Source organism: Brachionichthys hirsutus, chromosome 6, assembly GCF_040956055.1.
Source record: "Brachionichthys hirsutus isolate HB-005 chromosome 6, CSIRO-AGI_Bhir_v1, whole genome shotgun sequence".
NCBI classification, from domain to species: Eukaryota; Metazoa; Chordata; class Actinopteri; order Lophiiformes; family Brachionichthyidae; genus Brachionichthys; species Brachionichthys hirsutus.
The window spans coordinates 5,749,622-5,776,747 of record NC_090902.1 but is presented as its reverse complement, the minus strand read 5'-3'; the positions used below and the strand labels follow the sequence as shown (position 1 = coordinate 5,776,747).

The window sequence follows — 27,126 nt, the reverse complement described above, 5'->3', positions numbered from 1 at the left end:
GTACAGGGGAGCGATGTATCGTATTCACTTATCTCGAGGAGAAGGGGCAATATCAGATGGGAAAGGAAGGCGGGAGTGTTTCGGGACGTATCTGAGATGACACCAGTGAAGGGGGAGATTGTCATAAAAAGCTTTGACTCACTCCAATCAGTCTGCTGCTGTTCTTAGTTTACTATAGCATCCATCTGAATTACCCCCCTCCCGGTAGGAGCCAATGGGCTGGGTGGAGGTGGATGCGATCGGACCATGCAGGCTTTTACTTCCCAATATATTTACGGCAACAACAATGCTTCATGTTTGTATTTGCATATATGGAGCAGCAGGCAAATCAGTCCAAAGCTGCACAGCATAAGGTTTATGGTGGTTGGGCAACGTTGGGCAGTCAATGATCTGTACTGCGTTTTCCTTTCAACAACAAAGACTGGCTTTAGTTAAGAGTCATAGATCAAGAGCAACATCTCTCTCTCTCTCTCTCTCTCACACACACACACACACACACACACACTCTCAGTGCATGAAATATATGCTGGAAAACGTAAAATAGGTTCAATGCAAATGCACTCAAGGAAAGAAAGCAATTGTTCACATGAGGCGTCGGACAATTGGGCAGAACGTGGATGTAATGCCATAACTAAGCAAAACAAATAAATACAACACATATCAACAAGCAGGAGGCTCTTTTGCACACTTTGGTCATGCCAAACTGAGGAAAAAACGAGCACGCGTCGAGGCATAGATTTTCCGATGCTTCTTGACAGATGGAATTGAGCAGCCGGCGGAGTACAACTCCATTTTAAACTGCAATTCATCCTACTGTTTGTACTGATGGCAGTAAAAAAAATCAATCAATACAGTTTTGAAGTTTAAAGGTGCAAATGTAAAAAAAAAAAAACGTTTGCTGTTTGCAGCATTTTAATTTGCCATTCCAATTCATGTGAGATCGTGAGCGATTGAGAATTGTGCATGCCATAAAACATAAAAAGCATGAAACGAGGAATGACACACAAAGCGGTTCGGTGGAGGAGAGGCGAGGAAACATTTACATGCAGACACAGAGAATGATAAAAGCAAGCTCTGTTTAAAAACTAGAACTGTCACCTAGTCCCACCTTTCATCTACTTCTCTGCTCTCCATCGACGTCTTCCTCCGCCCAATCTGTTTCTTCCGTTTGTATAAATTGTGCACAGATGAGGTGCAACATGCTACAGCTGCGGCAGGTGGCCCCTGGCCCTCCCTGGCCCTACTCCTGACTGACTTCAGATCCGGATGCTGAGGTGCACAGAGGAGGTTTAACTTAACAAGGTGTTAGTACCTGACAGAGAAGGGGGGTGGGCCTTGGCACAAGGGAGCAGGGGAAGGACAGACGCCTCTGTAGAGGGCCTGAGGCACCTTGGTGTCCCCAGGTTTGTGGATGACACTGTAAATAGGTTCAGCCCTGCTGTGGGGTACAGGAATCACAGTGAAGGGGACAAGTGTAGGACACAAATAAAGCACACGTACCGACGAAGATGGGACAAATGCACATACAAGTCATGTAGACAGCTCGTACAAGGACATTACAGGGCCACATGACACTCATCCAGCAACAAATCCACTCCATGGCATGCGTAGAGGCCTGCATGCACTCATGCGCAACACACACACACACACACTCACCCACACACACACCCACACACAGGAATACAGCCTTCTCCCCAGAGCTGCTGCGTCTTAAAAATGACTCAAGGCCTTGTGGGACACTCCAATCAAGCCGCTATGAATGCTGCTTCTGATCTAGCACTTGGATTGGAGGTCAAAGGTTCAAACACAGTCATAACAAGTACAAGAAGAGACAAGGGGGGCGGGGGGGGGGGGGGGGGCTCTATGCAAAGTATTTGGTCAACACACAGCCACCACACACTGTCAAGCTATGATAAGTATGCGCCGCCACGGCCCGATGAGCTGGACATTGTAAACTTCGTTTACAAGTGTGTTTGTCTGATGGAACTCTTCAAGAGGTTGATATAAATGTAAATATATAAAACCCAACCCATTTCAACACGCTAAAAACAGCAACGCAATGCAGGCTGCAAGGAGCAAAGTGAAAACAGCTGATACAGGCTGCGTAATCGAACGCTACTGCATGTAGCGCCGCAGCAAAGCGTCTTTACTTAATACTACAACGGGAAAAGAAGCCGCCGCCTTCAGCCGGTATGCAAAGGGAAACCTCTGGATGTGCCACGATTATTCAAAATCTACAGTCCGAGAGCCCGTGTGAGTGTCAATGCATGAGAGGAGAAACTTTCATCGAGGAAAGCGGTCTGTGGCCTACCTTGTGAAGTCTTCCTCCCCCAGCATGTGGCGGGGAACTGGCGAGTACCTTGATGGGGTGACCTGGGGAGGCGGGTACACAGGCTTGGGCTCCATTGCCCCCATGTAGTTGTGGCTGACGTGGTTGTCCACCATGGTGGGGAAGGCTGGAGGGAGGGCCAGGCCAGTAGGGGGGGGGGGGGGGATTGATTATAATACAGGCACAGCAGAAACAGAGCATTGGACTTCAAATGTTAATATTTAACTCTAAAACAAAGTGAAAGAAGGTACAAAAACATCAGCGGATCGGACAAACTGTAAACGAGGCTACAGTTAGAGAGAGTAAGAATTTATCTGGGTGATTGGGGAAACATTTGGTCACCCAAAACGCCGCTATCACTGCCTTAGAACACAGTCGGTCAAACGGTCAAAACAGAAAAGGGTACCAATTTCAATGCTCAATTTTCTCTTCCAATTCTGTTTGCCAAATCTCTGGGTTTATTCTTATTGCTTGTGCTTCTTACCTCATCGATCTCCTTTTTAGCAACCTCTCCATGTTGCCAGATCTAAGCTCTTAACTTGTTGAGAACAATGATATTATTAGCACGAGGAACAGTAGCCAAAACTACCCCCCCCCCCCAAAAAAAAAGAAGTTTCAGGTTGCATTCAAACCAGAATGTCCCTCTGAGGAACAGAAACGGCTTTTGTTGAACTGCCTCGATTATTCCTACATGTGAAACAAGCTCTACACAACAGACACCTAAACAGGAGGGGTAACAGATCAGCACTCTGCACCTGATGTTGTCCATCAATCCTTTAATCACATGGAATGAGTCGCTCTCGACCAAAGACACATCACAACCCCCTCTCTATTTTCTTTGAATCAACATTCTTGACGGGCGCCATGAAACAAGCATTTCTAATCCAGATCATGTGACCACCGGTTACACTATCAGCAGCGGGGTTAAGTCTGCATTATGGAGTTTTCTTAAACCCTGACTGCGGCAAACATTTAGAACACACAAAAAGCCTTCAGGGGGCCACCTTTAGTAAGAAATCAGTGTTCTGTGAAAATGTTAGATTCCACATCAAGATCGTGGGCTTTCATGAGGAGGTGGGATGTGAGAAACCATCCACACTCAGTGGGAGGCAGAGAACTGGGCCTGTTGTTTCTGTGTGTAGGATTGTGTGTGTGTGTGTGTGTGTGTGTGTGTGTGAGTATTCTCAACATTCACTATGTGGGTGTCTGGTCAGAGCTTTTTATTTTTTTTTTTTGTATGGAGAGAAAAGTAATCCAATGCAAAATTTCATGCAAAAATGTGAACTACAACTAGATAAAAGCTAAAGGCAACATGAACCTATAAATGAGTCTTTACCTTCACTTTTTAAAAACCTGCTCTAGTTTGGACTCTGGCTCTGAATATAAGACGTAGTTGAGGTGCAAACACAGTTTGGGAACGAGAAGAAGAAGAGGTAGATACGTACTGCTGGAGTAGTCCGGGGGGGCGTACATGTCGTTCAGATGCACCGGGCCCGGCTTGGCAACCTTGAGATAAACCATGTCAGAGGTGTTCTTCAGCGCAGCCACGGCCTCCTCGTGGCGTACGTCCTGCAGCACGATGTTGTTCACCTGAACGCGACGATTGTCGGCGAGAGAGAGGAGGGAAGATTTGCTTCAGCGGCTGAACTCTTTGTGCCTGTGCCGCTACCGTGGCAACACCAGACATCACACCAGCCAACACAGTAATGAATCATAGCTCAAAGGTATCATGAGATTTCAGTGGCGGCGTGAGAGGTTGGTGCGCTATGCAGCGCGAACACAGGTCACAAAGCAGGAGGTAGAAGTTCTAAATATGATTCTTCAGTAAGATTCAATTCCCCAGGAGCACCGCCAGCCAAAAGTTCCTCAGCACTCAATATTTAAAACATTTGGTTAAATATTTCTTCTGAATATTGTGATTTTTATATCAGTGAATATTGCGTTGAACGTGAGCAAAATGATGACACAGCTGGAGCAAGTTGTACTTAACACTATATTATGTTATGGTACGCACAATAAATGTGTCTTTTTCATATATCAGCTGCATAAAATAAAAAGTACACCAAAAAGTCACGGAACTAAAAAAAAAACCCGGGGTTCCGCTAAGATTATTCCCTAAAATGAATGAAAGCTCAGTGATGAGGTGATTAAGGTGACTTTCTTTTAGCTCTATAGCGTAAAAGAAAGGATGGTAATATTTCTTGATTACACGCCTCACCAGTGAACCTCGGGAACTGCTGTTGAATTACCATGTACTCGGAAGTAAACTACATTAACATCAGAAATGAGCTTCTCTGATTTGAACGCTCGATATGCGGCAGCAGGAGGCTCGTACGGCTAGCAGGCGGTCTCCGGTGTGTAGTCGGCCGTCTTTTTGGGCGGCTCCGCCTTCGATGATCTTGGTAATATAGATGCTGTTGTCTCCTGGGATGTGTTGATTGCCGATACCTCCAGCGATGCTGAATCCAAGTCCTGGTTGAATGACACATATATCAGACACGCAGAATCCGATTCGTCTCTTCTAATAGTTCAGTAAGTAGTAAAGTTTGCCTCTCAATTGAAGTTTTCGAATCAATTGAAGACTCTCTGAATCTAATGACTTTGAAAACATTAAATAAACCTAACGCCCACATCGAATCAAAAAGAAAACGTTCTGTCATTCAGTGAGCGACCTACATGACAAGCAGGTCGTATATTTATATCGTGTGTTCCTGACCTTTAGGGCCTTTCAACAGGTTGATCTCCAGAATCGTCTCCGGTGGGGCCTGCCTCCGTCGGACCAGCAGCCGCACCACTGGCCCCGCCTCCTTCAGGGCCTCCACCGCACGGCTGTGAACGACCTCAGACACATCCACTTCGTTCACGCGCAGCACGCAGTCGTTCACCCTGTGGAGGGACGGTTTTCAACTCATTCAAGTCCATCGGAAGACTTTATTGTGATTTTTTAGTACGTCTATTTGGATAATTCCTTTCATCTACTTTATTTGTTTTATTGAGACTCTTTTTTTATTTGATCTATTTTATACAAGTAATTCATCGTATTTTGCTATTCATGTGCGATATCTATGTTTTAAAATGTTTTCATTTGAGCTGTTTGCGTTAGCATTTTATCCATATCACATTTCTTAATGTTGCAGGCATCTCTTTTTTTTTTTTCTTCCAGTGAATCATTTCTTTGAGGAAACACAAAGGCTGGGGGGAGGAGGCTGCAGAAACTCTGCCTCCCACTTAGTACTGCCTGTTGCGACACACACGTTGGTGGTGAGAGTTAAAGGAGAGCGTAGGGAGGTTGGAGCAGAGAGGAGACAGAGGGAGCACAGGAGCTTGAAAAGAGGAGAAGGACAGAATGCGGGAAGGAGGAGTGGAACATACCCCAGTCTCCCATCCATAGCAGCTGCTCCTCCAGGGATTATCTTGGTGATGAAGATCCCCGGATCATCAGGAATGTGGGGATTGTCTATTCCTCCAGCAATACTAAAGCCCAGGCCAGAGTTCCCCTGCGCAGAGGTTATGATTGGCACGCACGCACGCACGCACACACACACACACACACACACACACACGCACACACGCACACACACACACACACTTAGACGTAAGTGATGGACCTAATGTGGGCTCAAGGTCAGATCAATCTGGCTCCTAAGTGTATTGGCGGCATAGGACACATGATGGATGCAAATATTTGTCCATTTTTGTGGACACGTGTGTGTGTGTGTGTGTGTCCTGTCCTGTCCTTTCCTGCATGTGAAAGATGATAATGGGATGAATTCCATTGGGAGAGCATTTCATTCAAAATGTCATGCTTATCCCATCTGCCCCAAAAAGAGGCACCGGCGTTAGAAAAACCACAGAAAGGTGGATTTGTGATCCAAAGCAAGGATGAGTCGAGACGTATCCTCTCTATTACGTGACGCAGGAATTCTCTCGCTCGCTCTCTCTCTCTCTCTGCGGGAGACGGACGCGATGATCTCCTGTCTTTTCCGGCCCTGAACTGACGAGCGGACCCATTTGGACCCGGCGGGTCAGGGCACCGCTGCAGCCGACAGCCGTGGCCACCGAGACAGGCAGCAACAAGACAGCTGAGAAAATACCTCACTTTATTATTGTCTATAATTCATGAGCAACAGTCAAGACAAATTAGGACAGAGAGAGGCTGAGGCTTCCCAGAGTGCTGCTCTGGGGCCGAGGGGAGTAACGCCGGGCCTCGATGCCCAGCGCCACGCACCCGCAGGCCTTTTAACGTGTCACTCCACATAGCTTATTTAAGATTCCTGCCACACAAAGACGAATGGGCCGAGAGATACTGTGCATCCATCATGTGTTCGGAGGCTCATTTATGTCTGGGTGGAATAATGAGAGAAGAAACACATGGCTCTGCCGCTATCAAGCACAATGTGAATGAGCGTTACGTAAAGGCCCGTAGCCTCGCTGGCTTTATAGACATTGTTACTGCAGTGATCTGTAACTTCATGAACGCACAGCGTCATATTTTATCCATTTTATATACTATGCATCTGCAAAGAACGGTCTTCCTTGGCTTCCATGTTCTTTAAGGTTAATGAGTAAAAGCTGAGCTGCTTACTGCCACCTAGTGGCGGCAAGTCAGAAAATACATGCAGCAGGTGCGTGCAAACTTACCCTCTCTAAAATGATCTCCTCATATTTATACATGCCGTCACTGCCATTTACCTGCAGAGATAAAACGCACAACAGATTATTACATCACTGAGCCTGAATTATTTCATTATCTAACAAGTACAGTAAGGAAAAAGCTAAACGCTATAGAATTATGTCACATAGAAATAGCACCAGAGTGATTGACGGTGATATCTGGAACAATAATCTCTATATTTAATATACCGGTATCAATGATGTAATATTATGCACCAATATTTATATTTCACTTTATGTTTAGAAAAGGAATTTCACTAAGTCGTCCCAAATGTAAAATCCAAGAGTCCACGAGGCTTTGGTGCCTGTCAATGCAATGCATGTTCCACGACTCTAGATGTGCATTAATAGGATAATGGATGTCGTTCCACACAGCAAACAGCATGATGCCACCAGAAGGACTCCGACAACACACACACACACACAAATGAGGCTGCTATATATCGTACAGAGAGAAACAGATACTTACATAAGGGCCTGCATCTAGTGAGTCTGCGTTGACGATGATGGGGGGAGGGTTGGCCTGTGAATATGAAGAGATGCACACATTATCTCAACGTGTGAGGCTGGCAGCACACAGACGTAATGCAGTACACGCACTACCACTAGGGAGCGATGTGAACGGATGCCATGGGAACAGTCGATGAATCTCCTTTGGGCTGAAACTGAGTGTGTGTGTGTGTGTTGGGGTGAGTCGGGAAGGTGTGAGGGCTGAGAATGAGGAGTGGGGCCAGAGAGACCTTTGCTGATTAACCACCGCAGCCAGACTTCGTCACATAAAAAAAAAACTGTTTTCCAGCCGCTGAGGTGATCTCCCATCAGCCTCGCTGTTCCGCTTTATACGCAAAAATATACATGTCCTATCACACACACACACAGGAATTTGTTTTTTTCCTTCCCCTATTTTCCTGATATTTAACAGTGATTAATCCATTCAAGCGGTCAAATTAAAAGCTTTACACACACTGTTTTGGTAGCATAGATGCGTGGCATCGCTATTGGTCTTTAAGTCCTAGTTGAAGCGCTTCATTCATTCATTCTCCTCCGCTTTTTGACGCTTTGCGGGTCACGGGAGTTGCCGGAGCATATCCCAGCTCGCTATGGGCGCGAGGCGGGGTACACCCCGGACGCATCGCCAGCGCATCCTCGAGTTCCGTCCACGTCTGCTGGCTGCTTCCTATCGATGTGAGGAGTTGTGGAAGTGAGGGCTAGCTGACAGCATCTTACCTCTGCTCTCTCTCACCTCACCAAGAACAACATTGGATCTTAATTCTTTTTAAATATGTGCTATTTTTATGTGCTATTGGTTGATTTTCTTCAATCGTTCTATATCTACTATCAGCACACGCAGTTATTGTGCCGAGTATAATCTAAAGTGTGGAAATCTCTTCTGCTCTGACTGTATCAACCATTATGCCGTCTGTGAAAACGTGACGTTAAACTGGCCAGCGATCTGCTCAAGGTTGGAGTCTTCATGTCTGGGTGATTTACGCATGTTCACATTCTTATCTGCTAATAAAACCAGGTGGGGGAGAGAGAGAGCTGTTTCTCTGAGAATCGAGGACGCAGCTTGCTGATAGAAATAATACTCGTCTCGTTTCTGACCGCAAGTCAAACAAATGTTATTGGTGTTGAATCTTTGGTTCTGAATGTCTCTCTTTTGCAGTGTCACGAACCTGACATCCATGCTGTGGAATGTCCACGAGAGGCGGACAGTGAATCGCTATAATATGATTTTATGATATGGGATTCAGTGTTTTCTGAAAACTGTGAGGATAAAAAAGTTCTGACATTAATTGAGTTTAAATATATTATATAATTTAAGAGAGATTTGAGATTCAATCCCATGATCACAGTCTGCCTGTTGAATTTACTTCCCTGTACACAAACTGCACATCAGCATCACATACGTATGCATAAAGTGCCGAATCCACATACAGTAAGTATACATATTTTTACGACAACTAATGGCCTATAAATAAATTAAATCTAGAACTATAAAGGGAGTGGCTTCAGTGGTGTGAACGTTACGACACAGTTTGTGGCTGAGGCATTAAATAAAGAAATAACCTGATAGAAGAGTTTAAGACTCCGACGTTACTCCAAACACACGGTTTAAACGTCGATCACTTTACTGCTCGAGCCGCATTTTAAAAAGCCACAGAAAGGCTTTCAATCCAGATGCACGAGGCTTTGATGCTTCCTTCTCCCCCAGGGAAGTGGTTTGAAACACACCGATCCGCTAATCAAAACCATTCATCACCTCGCAGGCTCTGTGGAAATGTCTCATTCCGTTTTCCCCTGTAATGGCGGTTTGCTCTGGATAAACAGGAGCTGTAGGCTTGACCCACTCCACTCGGCGATGATGTGCCGTGACTGTGGACAGCTGCGGCTGCAACCCCCCCACCCCCCCCTCCCAGTCAGCACGATCAGAACTTGGTTGTAATCTGCATATGGACTAACAGATGCTCCTGTCTGTGCCAGTGTTTGCACAATTTTCCTGGATGCCTATTTTTTGTTATGTTTGTGCCCCCACCCACCCGCCATCTTTTTATCATCATCAGTCCACAGCAGCCATGTTAGTCCCATACAGACTGAAGCGATGGAACAACCCGAGTGCAACGCATGGGAATCGATTCGCTACTCCTATCCCTCGGTGACGGTCAGTCTCGGCTACTGAAGCCACACCTGAGACCACAGGTGACACATCACAGCCGCTGCGGTAATAACGCCAGCAGCGTTTATCGGGTGTGTCGTGGTGGACCGACGCTCTCCGGCGGGATCACTGAACCAAGAACCCATCAGTCATAGCAAAAAAAACAAAAAACAAATATCTTTATCACTCTAGCCTGGGATTACCACGTAATCCATCTGAATGTCACAAAAACAAACAAAGAATAAGTATTTATCTGACTTTGTAAGGTAGTTTTGATCACGTTGGATCAAACTTCCCTCCTCTGGACAAAAGCAAACCGGGGCGGGAATGCCTGTCAGCTGCAGGTGAGCGTGGGGGTCAAAGAAAGTTCCTTTGTTGGGCGTATTTGGCTCTAACCGACAGGAAGCTGGGAAGACCTGCACCAAAGAGCGGGAGTCGGAATTGAACCCCGGGCCACTGCGTGAGGCCCGAAGCCTCCTTTGAACGGGGCACGTTTAACCAACATGCTTCATGAGAAAGGGATCCAGTGGGTGGGCAATAACTATCACACATAAATACCAGACAGAATAACCAGAAGAGTTTCCCAACCAATACAAGACGATGTCTGTCAGTAAGTTCAGGTTAAAAACTATTGAATGGATTTCCTTGACTCTCAGTGGGATTAGGATTCTTGGGCCAGAATAGATTGCATAAAGTTTTTGCGGATGGCCCGGATTTTTCTTTCAGTTTCTATTTCTTAATTTATCAGGGAATGCCTGATTCTCAATAAAAAAAAGAAGAAGTTGGTTGGTATCTATGAGTGTAGATAAAATCAAAACTCTAGATCCATCAGATTTAATAGGCTGACTGTAAACTATAATCTTAAATTATGGTAGCAGCCACTACAAGGTGGAATCAAGTGAGCAAACTGGACACACAATGACATCCAGACGGGTCCCCAGCATGAGGTGATCACATGAAGTCCCTTCTGACCACCAGGAGTGATGAAAATTCACCATCAACCATTCGCCATCTGTTCATATGTTACTTATTCATCAATCTCTCGTGTTGCTCATGTTTCACAAAGTGTGAAATAAAACAGAGCCACAAAACCGTCGACTGAACGCGAGCAGAGCGAGGCCCAGACATTATCCAAACGTTTAAATCCTTCGTTGGTTGGTTACGTTACGGCCGCTTAGTCTTCCGTCATGACCGCAGCGTTTTCATCGGGACCACACTGGGTTTAAAATGCAGTAACTGACACCTTCAGGTCACGTTTGCTTGATCAATACAAAGACGGGCATAAACACAACAGTCGGAGGCTTTGAGGAGGGATTTTGTTCTGATTGGATTAGCCGGCTTCCCATTTACTGCACAGACACTGGAGTGCCCAAAAATAATCTCATATATCTCCTTACAAGCATTACGTTTGTGTTTTAAAGCCCCCCCTCCTCGTTAGATGGAGGCAGCTCAGCGTGTGCGCCGCTACGTCACACTGACAGGGCAATAACCCCTTCCTCCTTAGCGAACATTTCCACATCAGTGCCCCCCCCTCGCCAAGCACCCCAACGTGGCAGCCCAGTCTCCAGTGGTGACATCGCAGTGAAATATGACAGCCAAGTTCAAATGATGCACCGAGTCAGTCAAACGATCCCGACCACGCTGAAGGAAGCTGGAATGCCGTGAAAAAAACCAAAACGTAACCTTCCCCAGCTTTCAGGCGGTGGTGCACGCATGTTTCCCTGCAGAATGAAGGATGAGAGACGCAGTCGGCGGCGCTGCTCTGATCCCCTCGCCCTCATTGGTCGGCCAGTAGCCACGCTGCAGTTCAATCAATACCAACTCAATCACCGTGCACCTAACATCTCATTCGCGAGGTGGCCGGCGTGCCAGAGGGAAGCAGAGAGGCGAGGCGAGAGGAGAAGCGGCCGACGCTGCCGGAAAGGATGACGAAACGTTCAACGGCGAGAGACGTTCAACGAGCAGGCGCGTTGAACGTCAGCGTTGAGTTCTCCGTGCTCGACGAAGGCTGAATAACGGCGTGCGGTAACGGAAATCCCATAGCCGTAAAAATGTCAAACGACTCGTTCTCTGTCACTACGACGCAAGCTAGCTCCGGGAACGTCGTTTAATAATGCGTAAATTAATCACTTCGCCCGTAAATCAGCCTCGTTAAAGCGCAAAGCTTTCTGATTTGACGGCTAAGAACCCCCCCCCCCCCACACACACACCCATAGAGGGTTGGGCATTGGGTCAATCGCCATGTGGAGTGGAACGTCCGTTTTGAACATCACGTTAGGACATATTTAAAATCGGAGCTATTTTTAGAAGTGTATATTGAAACTTCAACACCTCTGCAAACCTTCAAACGGCAGCTTTAGCTCCAAATTATTAACTGAGGATGCAACTATTAAATTAATATTCTTAATTAGGCATTGATTACGCTTCGTGGCAGTAAATAATGTTGATTAAATAAGCCCCACATTTACCAGCAGCAACAGTAAAGCAGTTCTTGCACATCAGCGCATCGATAATAGAATCTTAGAATCTTGTCTGGCGCGGACCGCTGGAGGATTCTGAACCGTTATTTATCGTTGCCGTTGCCTCCTGTGACGGGTGTCCCTTGGTTTGCCTGTCACCAGAGCCTCGTTGCTTCCTCTACACCAGAGGTCACTGCAGCACATGACCTCTCAGCTCCTGAATACTTGCTACCCCCTCCTTGTTGCTAAGCTCAGAGCTTGTGATTCTCTGGTGTTTTCTTAGATCCTGGTCCGAGTACCAACTGTACACAACTGTGTGCTGCCATTTTGACGCCCTCACCGCCGTCCCTGCAGTCTATCAGGGTGCGTCGTTCTGCTGCCGTGTCACCGCAGAGTAAAATGTCGTTCTTAGGCTTGAGTTTCTGCGTATTCCTCCTCATGCAGGGAGTATTTTGTGTTTATGTGTGTGTACAGTGCATGTTATGTAATCTGCGTTGCTATGAAAATGCAGACCACTGACAGGTTAGGAGAGAATCCAGCAGATAATTCACGCTTTTGCCACGGTTCTGCTATCTGTGAGTTATTCCTTGGGTGGGGTTCACTAGTGTATCTGGTAGCGCCAATCTGTTGCCCCCATTCCAACCTTATAAGTTTAAATAAAGTACGTTAAAAAAATAAAAAAGCATTAAAATTGCTGGAGTGAAAGCAAGAAGGTTATCTTTGACCCAAACCACAAGGATCCAGTTTGTTCCCTTCTCTCCGGGGGGCTCAGCTTGCCTCTACGACACTGCGCAGACCCCTCCAGGCACGGGGGAGGTTTCACTCTGTTCCGTAAGCTCCACTCTCAAACGCCCACAGATTCTCATACCTTCATTCATTGCCGTTGCCTGAATTTTGGCTCACAATAACTGGAGGAGCTGAAAGTGGTGAAGAATTACAGTAAGTAGGACAATAGGCAAAAGCAACCGAGATGAGAGCCGTGGCCCTAATTTTCCTGCGATAGATATGAATGCATGAGCTTATTTATCCATATGCTGACGTATTTAGTGCCAAATGGAAGAATGGAAAAATAGGGCATTGTTTAAATGTTTGTAGCACTTTAGTTATTGCCAAGTCAAATCTGCCTCCTGTCGAGGTACATTGATCTGAAAAGATTACACCCGTTCAACCAGCTTATACTCAAAGCATGAAAAACATATATATATATGTACTACAATACACACACACATATATATGTGTGTGTGTGTGTGTGTGTGTGTATTGTAGTACAACAGCAATCCAAATCGCTTAGCAGTTTGGCAAGTTGTTCCAAAAGTTGAAAAAAGAGACTCAATATTTTATTGCATAAACTAGGAATGTGTCAATGTTCCTACGAAATTTACGACGGCGTGTAAAAAGGCGGGAACGGCACCACCTTATCCCAACGAGTCCCAACCCTCAGGCATTTTAGAAGTGTCAAAAAGATAACATTTAGTTGAGCCTGGCTACAGTGAGAATAAAAAAAAATGAAATAAAATAGTAGGTGACAGGACTGACGTTGCATCATTCAGAGCCCCTCCCTTCTGCCTGCCTGCTGAGCATATGCGGGGCTAGGATTTTGTTGATTACATAATAATTATAAATTGTTCTGGTGAATATTAATCTACAATGGCCCATTTTGGGTTTTATTTGCATTCACTGATGTGTTTTCCAGACATAAGCAGATATTATTCTTTGACTCGGTTAGTCGGGTTATTAGTCTTCAACCACTTGCGTATCAACATTGCATTCTGTGGGTAATTAGCTAGCTGAGCAGTAAAGCCACTGTGCAGCCGCTGACTGAGCCATCACCATGGCAACGCACAGGGCTGCAACAGACCTCCCCCCCCCCTTCTCTCTTTCTTTACATCACACCTATCGTCTCATCACCTCGCTCTTCACTGACTCATGTTCAGGGAAATTATTTGTCGGGATGATTTTCTTGTTAAGAGTTAGAGAAAGAAGCAGAAGGTTTAACTCTGCCGGGAAACAGACGGGAAACAGCTAATGCCACTTTGTTCAGACCAATAATTTGTAATAATTTGTTCATTTACTTTCAGAACTGCGCTGATTGCATGAGGATTGTATTTTAGGATTATGTTAGTGTTAATCCGAGCATTTTATCTGTCCATTTGTTACATCCACCGAGTTTCACCGCTTCAGATGTGAACATTTATTTCACTGTGAATAAGAATCCGAAGACTTGTCCAGTCTGTGCTGACTATAAAGAGCCGAGCAGGAGATGTTGTTCTGTTCCTGACAAAAGGTGATCCAAAGAGTAAAAGGAAACAGTGAAATATTTTACAACATATGCATGTCATCACTATTGGCATGAGTCCTATGAGTATTCCTGAGTGTTCTCCTCTGCAGACGTTTGGACATGAAGCAGCAGGCGCTGTCAGTGATCCCAAACACGGCCCCGTGTTCTGGTCCGTCTGAATCAGGGTGCTGCGTCTTTGCATGCTAGCTGACTGTAAAAGGCTCTGCTACGCCGAACAGAACACGTAATGAAATCAATTATACCTGAGATTAACAGCTATTTCTCCTCAACACGGACACGGTATCGCTGTTCTGTTCGGGAAAAGCAAAAAGTAATAAACCCATGAAAGCAATTTTAAGGCAGAGACAGACTCTCTGTAATAAGATGCACGATATTAAAACTGGGATCTCTTGTATTTATATTTAAAACAGGGCGAGGACAATGCGCTCTCTCTTCATCTCTCACACCGTCTCTGAGACTCCAAGCCGATTTTCATCATATAAAACAACAAACAAAAATAACCACTGACAATAAACAGATGGCCGTGTTTTGTGCACACAAGACATCGTCTAGTAATACGCTCAAGATGAGTGTGTGTGTGTCGTGTGTATATAGGGCAGTGCACAGGAAGTTCATGCAAGCCGAACATATGGCGTCTCTATGCACAGCAAATCTATACTGTTCACATACCATAGATCTAAAAAGATATAAACATGTCCCTTAAACGTGCGCGAGGTCAATAGAGTAACCTGACATCCGATCCTTAACACCTTTAAAATGGCGATGTGTAAATGTGGTGTTCCTGTAAACCTGGGTGCAGAACGGAGTGGGTTTCGTCCTGATTCAATTCCCTCACTCTTCAGAGGAGATAACAGGCTTAGAGCTTTGGCTGGTGCTGATGTTGGGCTCGGATGATCTGCTCGTGTGTAGGCCTGGGAACCATTACGCAATGCGTTATTAATACAGCAGGAAAAGAAAGAAATGCGTCTGTAAGTCAATGTTCTGCTACATTCTGCAGCCACATTTGCTCCTAAGCTAATCTCTGACTCACTGCTATTGTTTGGAGCGCATGTGACACCGGCTGCCAGTCACTGATCAGAAGGGGCACGGGTAGCAGCCGCATTCGATTCCGTGGCAACGGATGTGCATCACGTTAGAATTATCCAGCCTGCTTCCTTCAGTGATTTCTGATTGGCATTGTGTAGCTTTGTATCGCTGCAGGAAGAGGAAACCATCCAGATGGGAGTTAAAGCCCTTCACGACTGAGTAAGCGACATAAATCACCGGCAGAGACGTTGCTCTGGAGTTTGTGATCTGATTCGCTCATTCCGATTCTGGTGGAAACTTGTTTGACCGTCGTTGGGTTGGCAGAGAGTTCAGCCGGTGATTTTTCCCCTCAATGCGGTTTCTCGTGTTCATCCGGGTTGTGGCTCTTATTGTGTTCATAAAAGATTAAATGCTTCCACACTCCAGCTTTTAAGGAGGTGGCTGGATCTCACACAGGCCATCTGCAGATCAAGTTTGTGTTTTTCCGTTTGGCACTAGATTCACTGTTCTTGCATTTTTAATTGTATGTATTGCATTTATATTTATTATGAACTAACAGTTAGATTAATCGATGTTTGAAATGTGCAAATTGGTTCGGCTGATTTCGTCAGTGGCCTGGCCAAACATGCGCATCCTGCAGTGTGTGCACGTTTGAGACTTATAGACAATCAATGGACACTCTCTTTTCGTGTGTGATGGAACACATTTTTAATAACTAGTTCGGATTTTAAAACTCCTGTAGGGTGAGCCCGGCTTGAAGCACGGAATGTGCTTAATGCATTTGCACTAAACGTTTTTCCGACTGAAGGTCTGGAGTCCTTTCTGAGTGCAGCTCTACACCTGAAAATTAAGCCTTTTTATTCATTTAATGTATGAGTGGAGGGGGAGAAAAGTAGCAGAGCACAGGAGGGAGACGACAGAAATGAAGAACACTGAAAAACAAAACACACTCACAAGCACACACAAGAGAGGCTGGACCGAATGGCTGAAGGGCTGCTTGGATAATGCATTAGACAGAGATGGCACTCAGAGCAGCTACACATGGTAAGAAATGCATCGCTTCGCCAACATTTTTTGCACACACAAACACACTCCTGTTCCCTGAAAGTTATGCATGAGGAGGACAAACTGTGAACGTAGCTCAAAAGACGTCCCATATGTCCTGATGTAGGAGGGTAGAACAACAATGTGCGTTTATACTGCTTCTAACTGCAGTGCTGTGAAGGAAACACAAGAGCATGTCGCATTAACACATAAAACTGAATGGCATGCTTTAATGAAAGGCTTGAGTAAATTTAAGATAGCCTAAGAGCATGGATGGAACATTGTTCTCTTCTATAAACAGCTGGATTCATATAATAAACCGGATGCCTGTGATCTTTGTGAGAGCCAAGAACCATGAACGTTTGTGAGAGACGCATGTTAAAGTTCACAGCTACGCTTGAACGTAGAATCTAAATATTGTGTTGCGTATCCAACGGTCAGGCTGCGGCTAAAGCAGAGCTGTAGACGTGTTAATTATTCTGTCGTGAAACAGTGCCTCATTTAAAAAAAATTACCTCATAAGTTCATGCTCAAAGCCCAGGAAACAATAATGTTTAGTATGAGCACAAAATGGCTAATATAAAAATATTTTAAATTTTTTTGACTCGTCATAGTAGGACAATTAAAGTTATTAATAATTACATTATAATAGAAAAAAAGGAAAGGCATGGCAGGAACACAAAACAGAAGCAAATGGATGGAATTCAACCAGCACTATTTTCATTATTTGCATGTGTAATTTTCATCAAAATCCTGAATCTTTTAACATTTGAATGATTATTTTTTCACTTCCATTAAAATGATACGTACATGAAAAATTTAAAATTTAAAATGACAGCAATACCTGATTAAGGTCAACACTTCTGGTATTTATTTAATCAGATAGTTGTTGAATATTTCATCTGGTATGTTAATAGAAAATAAGCATAAAAAACAACAACTGAGCTTTTCCAGCTTTTAAAAATAGAAAGCAAATGATCAGAACCTGTGAAGATCCTGCTGATTGCAGCAGGAAGAGGATTAAGGCTGCTAACATCTGGTGAAGCTAGTATTAACAGTATGCCAGACGCTAGCACCGGTTGTGTGGTAACCAACAAATTCAGAGAGAACTGAATCAGATCCAGGACAATCCCTGCCTCTGCCGGAATGCCAAGTGGTTTTCTAAATTCACCCATCAGACGTCTGACAAAACGGCCGTAAGAGAACTGGATCCTGCACACAAGATTGGACCAGGCTGAACCGGCGTCGCTAGGCATTCAGGTGTGCATCAGATCATGACACCTGGTGCTGTCTACATGCATTTAAAAAATCAAACACTAAATCTGGTGATCACGTGCTCTGACAGCAGCTGGTCTTTATTTATCTATCGTCACTGTAAACTATGGTGATGTGTTAACAACCTCGGCCCACGATCCCAGTTCAACAGCAGCTGCAAACCCACAAACGTTCTTCTACCATTGACGTTGACCACCGCCAAAGCTGACAGGCAGTTCACTGCAGGAGATAAAGTGCGGCGCTTTAATGCTCGATGTGCACCTTGAACAATGCTGTGCGTGACATAAAGCCTGTATTTGTTATAATGCTACTATGAAATAAAACCCTGCACAAGCTGCTGCATAGCAGCTCCACAGCTAACATGCTAGCTTCTACTGTGACATGTAATATCTGTGCAGCAACAAATTACCATACTGCTTTGCGTTTCACCTCCCTGATGCCCTTTTCATTTATCCACTCACTTTAATCAATTAATTTTACCAGGTCATTAATTTGAGATAAATTAAAATTTCTACTTCTGACAGATGTTTCAACCCAAAGCCCTAAATGGGAAGGGAGCTATTAGGCTATTTAGGCCACAGGAAGGCTCTTTATTGTGAAGCATCTGAACAGGAAGTACTGGGATTCAATGTCAGGGTCTTATAAGCAATATCAAAACCGCTAAAAGGAAACACTTGTGAATGAAATCTGTTAGACAGGGTGGGTGGGTGGGTGTGGTATAGATATATATTATATAATGACTGATGTTAGATTATTTAATTTCTAGCTCTCATATCTTTGGTACTGGACCTACTAACTATGAAGCTTATTCTAAAGTGTTACCACAATAACCGCCGACATGTTGCTCGAATAAAAGCACTAAAAGCACAAGCTCTTCTGAAACACCCCCATAAAAATGAAGAGGAGTCAGAAGGCATAGGGACTACTTTTTCCTCTAATATTGATTGGGTGTGCATATATTCCAAGTGCAGAAAGTGGGTGATGCAGCTGAGAATGCTGGAACAGCCATGCTTCAACCACATCTATCATTATTGAACAGCATTTGTTTTCCTCTACATACAGTCATATTCACATTATAACGCCTGATTCTTTTAAGCAACAGTGTTACATCCAGAAAATGTAACGCTTCCATCGCTGAACGAAGAGTCCACTTTCCATTGCACAGCACAGTCACAGTTCTGGGCCAGTAACTGATCAGCAAAGCCCCACAAAGTGGTGTGGCCAGCTTCAGCTTCCAGCAAGACACACGGCCTCTCCTGCAAACCGGACAAAAGGCTGAATACATGTTAAATAGCTGCAGTCAAACAGCAGCGATGGTTTAACCGCCCGATAGCCATTCGATCCGGATTTCACAGAGTCTGAATGTTGGGCCAATAAGAGCAGATTCAGGCTGTGAAAGGTGGTCCCCCCCCCCCCCCCCCTGTGTCACAGCAGCTCCCCCATCACAGATCGAAGACTTCAGCTGACGTAATGGTGGCCCCAGTCTCCCCAGTCTCCCCAGCACCCTGATCCCAATGCCTGAATGACCTTTTTGCTAACATTACATGATTCAGCATGATTCACCATCCCCTCTGTGCCCATCACATTTCAAGGAAGATTTTTGGGGGTTTTTTTGTGTCAAAGTCTGTGCCAAGTGTGGGGGTGTGTGTGTGGAAGGGGGGGGTATGAGGAAGGAGGAGACTTCCTAGCAGAAAACTGAAATGAAATGTGCTTTGTATTTGATTATGGTAGTAAAATATTAAAATCAAAAACTGTAGAGGAGAACGAGCATGGGATGCGTTCATGAAAGTATTTTTTTATCTTCCACAACCGGACAGACACCTGGAGTCAGGAGGCCTCCTCCAAAATACCGGGGAAACCGGTATTCACACCTCGGGACAGGAATCAGTCTGTACAACTCAAACCAAACCAAAGTCACAACCACAGAAATGATCCCTTACAGCCGTTATAAATAACTGTCAGGTTTTAGATTGAGCTGGTGTCCAGCTCAAGACACTTGAACATGGAGCTCGTGTAAATCCTATCGATTAAAAACGGTCTCACGGCAAACGGCAAATCTCATCAGCAAATCAACATGACTGTTGGAGACACGCATCCACAATCACTCACGATCAAGGCCTAAAGGCTTTCAAGTCATAATCACTTATGGAAGTGATGGGAACGGAATGCCCACTGTGCCCGTGCATTCACTTTAAACGCCGCTGCTACGACAGAGGCCGGAAGTAAACAACAGAATGCTAATAAATAAAGTAAAATCCAATTAATATTTCAAGCTGATCACAGCCACGGAGCTGGAGAACACACAAAGACAGATTGGAGCCCGCGGGGGTGTGTGTGTGTGTGTGGGGGGGGCTTTCTGACTGGAGCTCTCAGTGGACAGAGGTCTCTGCTTTCCTCAGTTTTACATTCAAAAGCTCTTGATTTTAAAGAAACATTCTTACAATTCTGCGTGGGGGGGGCGCTATCAATCAAGCTGTAAGATAACACGTGTGTGTGGTTGGGTGTGTGTTATTACTGTCCTGCCCTTCAGCTGCGCGTAGGTAACGGGGGAGGGGGAGGATGCGCATTTCCGGTCCATGGATGAGCAATGGTGACTGAGGAGCGCTGGGGGGGGGGGGGGGGCGGGGTGTGGGTGTGCATCACCGTCCAGGCTGCGCTGCGTCGCCTCTTTACGGGAAGGGGAGCACACTCCGGCCGTTTGAGAGATGGCGTTACGGACGCTCGCCAACATGTCAAGGCCTCGATTGCTCTCTCTCTGACAGCATCACCAACTGCCTCCTCTTACATAACCCCCCCCCCCCCCCCCTCTCCACAGCCTGCCTTTATTGGCTCATTTCTCTCCATTTCAACATTAGCATTTTACCCCACTGACCACTGCCTTCCCCCCCCCCCCTCCATCGCACATCACTGATTCACCCTCCGTCATCCCAGATCCTTTGAATTCAATGAAGATACTCTTGGGCTGGAGGCTGGATATTTTCTCCTCAGCGTTTGTGTGTGTGTGCACATTCACGTGACAGAGCGACGGAGCGAGGATCCTTCGAGGGAACGGGATCAGATAGGATTTCCAAGCGGTTTAGTCATTAGCAACGCCACATCCCGACACGAATGACGGTGCAATCTAAAATTATATGTCATCGAGCAGATGCTAATTTGGCTCGCTGAGGTGTCGAAGGACCACGTATGCTGGAGATGAGATTTCATGATAATGCCGACAGCAAAGAGCAATAAATGCTGAAATAATCACAACTGATTCATGTTTTCAAACATGTGAAATAAGGCACTTGTGTCGGTGATAAGAAAAAGGCTTGCAGCGGACTTTAACGCTCCAGGAAACCAGAAGAAACATCAATCACTTAGCCTCTCAATGGCTCTAGTAATCTGCTAATCTCAGCCAGGCTGCAGCTCATATGTGAGCTCGGCTCAGCGGAGGTGAAATCTCAGCCTCCATTTTACCCCCGTGCTTCTTCTCACCTCCCGTCTTCCCACCGCCTCGCATTTTCAGCTGAAACGCAATCAGACAAAACGGAGGACCTGCGAACAACGCAGCGGCTTCTGCCTACGGCAAATATGAGCGTACACGGACGCAGACTCGTGCACAGCGAGAATCCTTCCTTGAATCGCACAGAGGTACCCCCCCCCCCCCACCAAAGCTAACTGTCATGCTCGCATTCATGCACCTTTCTTAATTAAAGACTGCTTCTCAAGCAGTTCTGACCTTTTATTTTGTATCTATCTTTAACTGTAATTTACAAATATATATGTATATATTTTAAATCCCAGAGTGCAGCCAATTTGAAGAGGCGATTTCACTCACACTGTGCAGCATCTGTGACAGGCAACGTTTGGACAGAGATTAATGCTAATTCTCTATTGGTCTGACAGAGTATTCATTATTATTATTATTTTTTGCCTGTTGGAGCAAAATGGCTTGCAGAGAATCAGGCAAAATCAGATGGGAACTGCATCATCTCTTCCCCTAATTCTAATCTGAGAAATCTATTTCTATGTATTTTCTTACAGTCAACATGTAATTTCAGCGTAATAGCAAAATATTTCCTTTCGGGGGCTGCTTCAATGAATGAAAAACACAATCAACGAAAGCCACCGACGACACACACACTGTGAGGAATCTATAAGCATTAGTCATCTGCATCAAATCTACACACGAATATTGCCTTCATGTGTGTGCAGTGGAACCGGATCGGTCCTGTTCCGGTTGCTGCTTCAGACAGAACTACAGTCAATAAATGGGAATTGGAGGGCTTGGGATGAATACTAAATATGAATCTTCTTACATAAAAAAGGTCTATGTTTACAGCAGCAACTGCTCTATTGATCCCAATCGCCCCTCCCAGGCCCCGCAGGCCTGAGCTATCTAACAGAGTGAAGAAGAGGAGTTACCTGGTCATACCACTCCCGGTTGGTACAGGTGCACTCAGACCACCATCCTCCTTGTCCACTCGAGTTGTTGCCGTTTACTTTGGGGCCACCCTTGGATTGGCCCTTTGGGTTGGGGCCTCCAGAGCTCCCACCAGACATAATCTTGCCCTTACTTCGCCCCAAAGTGCCCCCTCCTCCTCCCATGTTACCACCTCCCCCTGAGGCTGGAGGGGGTAAGGTCTGGCCTCCTCCGTACCCAGGCGGGTATCCATAGGGCTCCGCCTGCCAGTCTCCTCCGTATGACGGGGCATCCATCCTACGCAAGGCAGCCATACGGGTCACCTCATAACATTCTTGGCACTTGCAGCAGTGGTGGTGTTTGTGCATGCTGGCTGTGTTGGCTGGGCTGACGGCGAGCTGAGCGGCGTGGCACTCTGCGCTGTCTCTGATGCCTCCTCAGATCTCACACAGCACGCTGTGATCAGCTCACGGGCCGCAAATGCCGATGAAAATAGCACTAATCACAGGAATTTCTACAGATTTCCCCTTTTTTCATCAAATCCCGTCACTCTCTCCTCTTTATTCCTCTTGGATATGGAAAAAACGTTGAGAGGGATGGAAAGCAGCAACAGGGAAACAAAAATACAAAATGGGCACGTAGATTTTGTCCTCTTGATGTAGAAGATCAAAAGAAATGTTCAAAATATTCTATACGACGACACGATCAGAGACCAGCCCTGATGATAAAAATGTCCTCTTGCTTCACAGTGATGCGCATATAAATTCATATATATATATATATATTATTTTGCTTATATATTATATATATTTACACACACACAAATACATATAAAAATATTAATATAAACAGACAAGCACAAACACAGATATATACAGGGATAAATGTATGTGTATATATGTATAATATATATATATATAAATATCTATACGCGTGTGTACAAATATATATAGAGATATATAAACAATATGTATAAATAAATTATATCCCCCGTTAATTCTTGGTATCTTCCCGTACAGTCAAAAATCTCACGTTTTTTCCTCCTGCGCTGAAAATCGCTGTCTTCCTGTCTCTTTTCTCAGCCTGCAGAGAGGAGCTGAGCACTGGATCGCCTCTCAGCCAGTTTGCCCTAGATGTGGATTATTCAGAGGGATGCGAGCAGGCAAGAAGGAGATGGAGAGTGAGAGAGAGCAACGGAGAGAGAGAGAGAGTCAGGAAGGGGGGGGGGGGGGGGGCTGCATGTAGCAGCATCCTTCCAGCCCCTCAGCCCTGACAGCCACAGCCAATCAACTGGTAGCGCTACCATGAGCAGCAGCGGCATCAACAGGACTGAGCGCTTCGCTAGCTGCTCTTAAAGGGGCCGCGTCCCAGAAAAGCCTCAATGCTGTAAAATGGACTGCTTCACAGATGACGGTGAAATTGAAACATTGCATTTGTGTTTTATTTCTCAATGAAACTGGTTGAGAGTCATAGCCCGCAACATGCTAGTGAAGACCATCTATATTAGCACCAGATCGTTTTTTTCATGAAGAGCAATGCAGGGAAAAATCAGCTTAAAACTCAAGCAGCCTGTCCCTCTGTCTCGTCACTGGCCGTCTCTGTGGTCGTCTGGAGACGGCTTTTTTTTGCACTAAGGATCTCTCGTGCAACCTCAGGCTCAAGTGACGGCACACATCTGCAACTAATATCACAATGGAAGCAGGTGCAGCAGAGGACAAGTCCCTTTCATCTGGGTATCACTAGACCCGTCTCTCAGCAGAGGATGTTTTTGAACCACGGCACATAGCCTTACATCATTCTTTGTCCTTCTTCCTTTTTTTTTGGCACAGCTGCACTGCTGTTGAATTATTTTATCGTAACGTTCATCCCGTGTGCAGGATCGGGTCAAAAATATACACAGTCAGAAAGCAGCAGCGCTCAAGCCCCCCTCTTTGAGACGCACAGAGGAAGTGTTTTATGTTCACAATGATGACATTCACACGTGTGTACGAAACCAACAAGATTACACGCCTGGGTTTTTAAGAGTGGGTGGAGGAAGAGATTCAGAGTGAGAAATGTGAGGGGGGGGGTAGACGATGTGGTTTTTATGCATCTGTGGCAGCTGTATTTTCAGTAATGCGATGGGACCGTCTGTGAAACATTTTGCATGCTTATGAATTTGTGGCTTGATCAGAGCGAGATATAAAACATTCCGACACGGAGAGTGAGGGTTTATCTTTGAGAGAACTAAGAGGGAATGTTAGAGTGTCGCCATTAAAAACCCTGCATATATGCATTATTAATGAAATGTGATGGGAAGGGAGCTGGGTGTGTCTCCACATGGGGGGAGAGAATGTGTTTGTACATAGTCTGCATGTTTCAATGCTAATACGTGAATGCTAGAGCTTTTCCAGTGTTTTCAGAAACGTACGAGACGCAGTACCTTTAAATTACTTGCATGATAACGGGTGTCTTCAGGCGGATTTTAAGGCGACACTGCATCGTGAACGCAGCCCTGCCAGGAGGCGCGCGCGGCAGGCTCAGCCACACTTGCGTGTCTACAACAGTAACTATCTTTACTGGGATGTTTTTCATTGAACCCTACATGGATGGGCCAGGCAGAGATTAATTAATGTAGGCAATAAATTGCTGAATGCCTCAAGTTAGATTGCAGGATGCAGCGACAAACGCTGCTGGAGCCAATCAGAGCCGCGAGGCAGCGGCTTGAAAGGACGATGCAAGCATATCGATCACAGCACACATGACTGGGCACATGTTTAAACCAGCCTTCTCTAGCGTCGCTGTGTACGTCCTGTAAACCGTCCACACGCACACACACACACACACACACACACGTTTAACTGTGCATGTAGACATATTTTGTACCTGCAGGGGACAGAAAACTCTCCCTTTAAATATTACGTAATACAAAATATATAAACAATTTGGTAAGTCTTTTTAGAGCCAATCAGCTGCTGACTTTCTGCAGTGGGAGGACAGTGGGATGAAGAGCACAATAAGCTAATATTCACATGTAAACTAGAGCAATTACAGTTGACAGAAGTGTCTTGAAGGTTAAGATAGTGTTGACGTGCATAATTTGTGAGATTTTATTTTTATATATAATCTATAGCCCTGCAATATATGCAACCTGACTGCAGATTATGCTAGATTCATGCTGAGCCTGGGAAGATTTAGTCTTTAGCTCTGGTATATGGTGCGAAGCACAGGAAAACCTGCTACTGCTATTTTAATGATGAGGCAATATGCATCGTCTATGACGATAACGTAGAGGCTGTTTAAATGATGTGTGCTCTGGCATTATTGTGTTTGTCATTCCATTTGTAAAAAACAATCACTGCACATTGTGAATCCAAGCATTGGTTGCCTCGTGCAGCTTATTAAGATAGACTACCGCCTCGCGTGTGTAACGAGAACGCATGCAGTGTGCTGAGCAGGCGTGCACGGGAAGCAAGCCACGACTTTAACTTGAACAATGAGCGAACAAATAGCATCAAGACACAAAACAGAGACCAGCAGCATCGTTGTCCACATCATTAGTCATGTAAGACATGGATCCTCACTTGTTTCAGGTTAGACAGACGGGCGTTGCTAAAAAAAAGATTGGGTGCCGTTGATGCAGCTCCACAACTATTGAATGGAACAAACCACCAGTCATAATTTGAAGATTGTGAAAAGCTTTGTGACTAACCAGCCAAGGCACCGTACAAAAACAAAATGGAATCATTTGGCCAAAGAAAAAAAGAGTGTCTATCCATTGCAAAGACCTTCACCAACCACATCACAAATGAAAATGTAAGAATTAAGACAGCTGAGAGTGATGGCTTCAAACAATGTCTGAATACTTCAGGGTAATATCCTCTTAATGAGGACGAGTCAGTGCAAAATAAGACAAAGACATTTAGAAGGTTGCAAATTCTTATCTAACTGAACTGCCTAGACAATAGCTAGATACTACAGATGGCGAAAGGAAACGCAATCACATAAATCAATCTTAAATTCACATGAACAGAAAAATGAGGGAAAATATTTTCTACCCTTTTTGAATTACTGTATTTACTCTAAAATTACAACAGTAAATAAATGATTGTGAAAAAAGAAGAAAAATTAGTACCGTTTTGTAGAATTCATGGCAATAAAAAAAAACAGACATTCAATGTAAGGAGTGAGTGTGTGCAGCTCTTTATAGATGTTTTGCCTAATTATATAGCTCAGTCTGGAGAGCTGTGGATCAAAAGCACTGGAGGATTTATCTTGTGAAACGAAAGCGTAACTTCCGAACTCCTGGTGACAAATAACAAAGAAAGACTTGTGATTTATGGCATCAATTGGGAAACTATCCTAAGCTTTTCAACAGAGATGAATCCCTGCAGCTCATGTTGCAGCTCCCCAAACACTGAGCATCAGCCTGCACTGCCTGCATTACATAAACCCACCTGGACACACTGTGACAAGCATATGCTGCACATTTCAACACAAATGCTTTTATAAAGAGTGTTACAGCCCCCCCCCCCCATCCACCGCACATGCCATGCATTGAGCATTTCAATTCTCTCAATTCTAGGAGGCAATTTTCTGAGAAGCTATGCAACTACTGCTTTGCCACCTGACAGGATGCAGCTCCATATAAGGACAATCGGTAGTGATGTAGTCTTAAAGAAGCAGCCACATATAAACGCATTCTAGGCGGCTTCAGAGTAGCCTTAACTAAATGCAAGAGGGCGTGAGGAAACAAGTATCTCTCAGGCATAATAACATCTAAGCAAAATCCACCTGTTTTCTTTTTTCTTTCATCAGGATATAAGATAAATGAAATCTGCTATGATTCTCTCCCAGTGATGCACAGCAGAACACAAAGGCTACATGGCTCCTATTAATAGACCTCAGTGCCAGGGAACAACTCCTCTATCAGACACAGCACCTTCAAATGATTGGCGTAATGGCACAGAAAATGAAATGCAA

The 27,126-nt window shown here is 45.0% G+C and overlaps 1 protein-coding gene across 1 annotated transcript in view; it reads right to left on the bottom strand.

The window, feature by feature from the left end:
* The window catches only part of dlg3 (discs, large homolog 3 (Drosophila)), a 38,313-nt gene extending 15,781 nt beyond the window's left edge, over nucleotides 1-22,532 (bottom strand). Inside the window, exons 1-9 of the mRNA XM_068740304.1 lie at nucleotides 22,167-22,532; nucleotides 7,473-7,526; nucleotides 6,971-7,021; nucleotides 5,702-5,826; nucleotides 5,046-5,215; nucleotides 4,665-4,801; nucleotides 3,775-3,919; nucleotides 2,312-2,474; nucleotides 1,313-1,438 (exon numbers count right to left, since the gene is read on the bottom strand). Coding sequence (XP_068596405.1) covers nucleotides 1,313-1,438; nucleotides 2,312-2,474; nucleotides 3,775-3,919; nucleotides 4,665-4,801; nucleotides 5,046-5,215; nucleotides 5,702-5,826; nucleotides 6,971-7,021; nucleotides 7,473-7,526; nucleotides 22,167-22,532 — 1,337 coding nt within the window. The remainder of the gene's footprint in view (nucleotides 1-1,312; nucleotides 1,439-2,311; nucleotides 2,475-3,774; nucleotides 3,920-4,664; nucleotides 4,802-5,045; nucleotides 5,216-5,701; nucleotides 5,827-6,970; nucleotides 7,022-7,472; nucleotides 7,527-22,166) is intronic.
* Nucleotides 22,533-27,126: the final 4,594 nt, after the last annotated feature.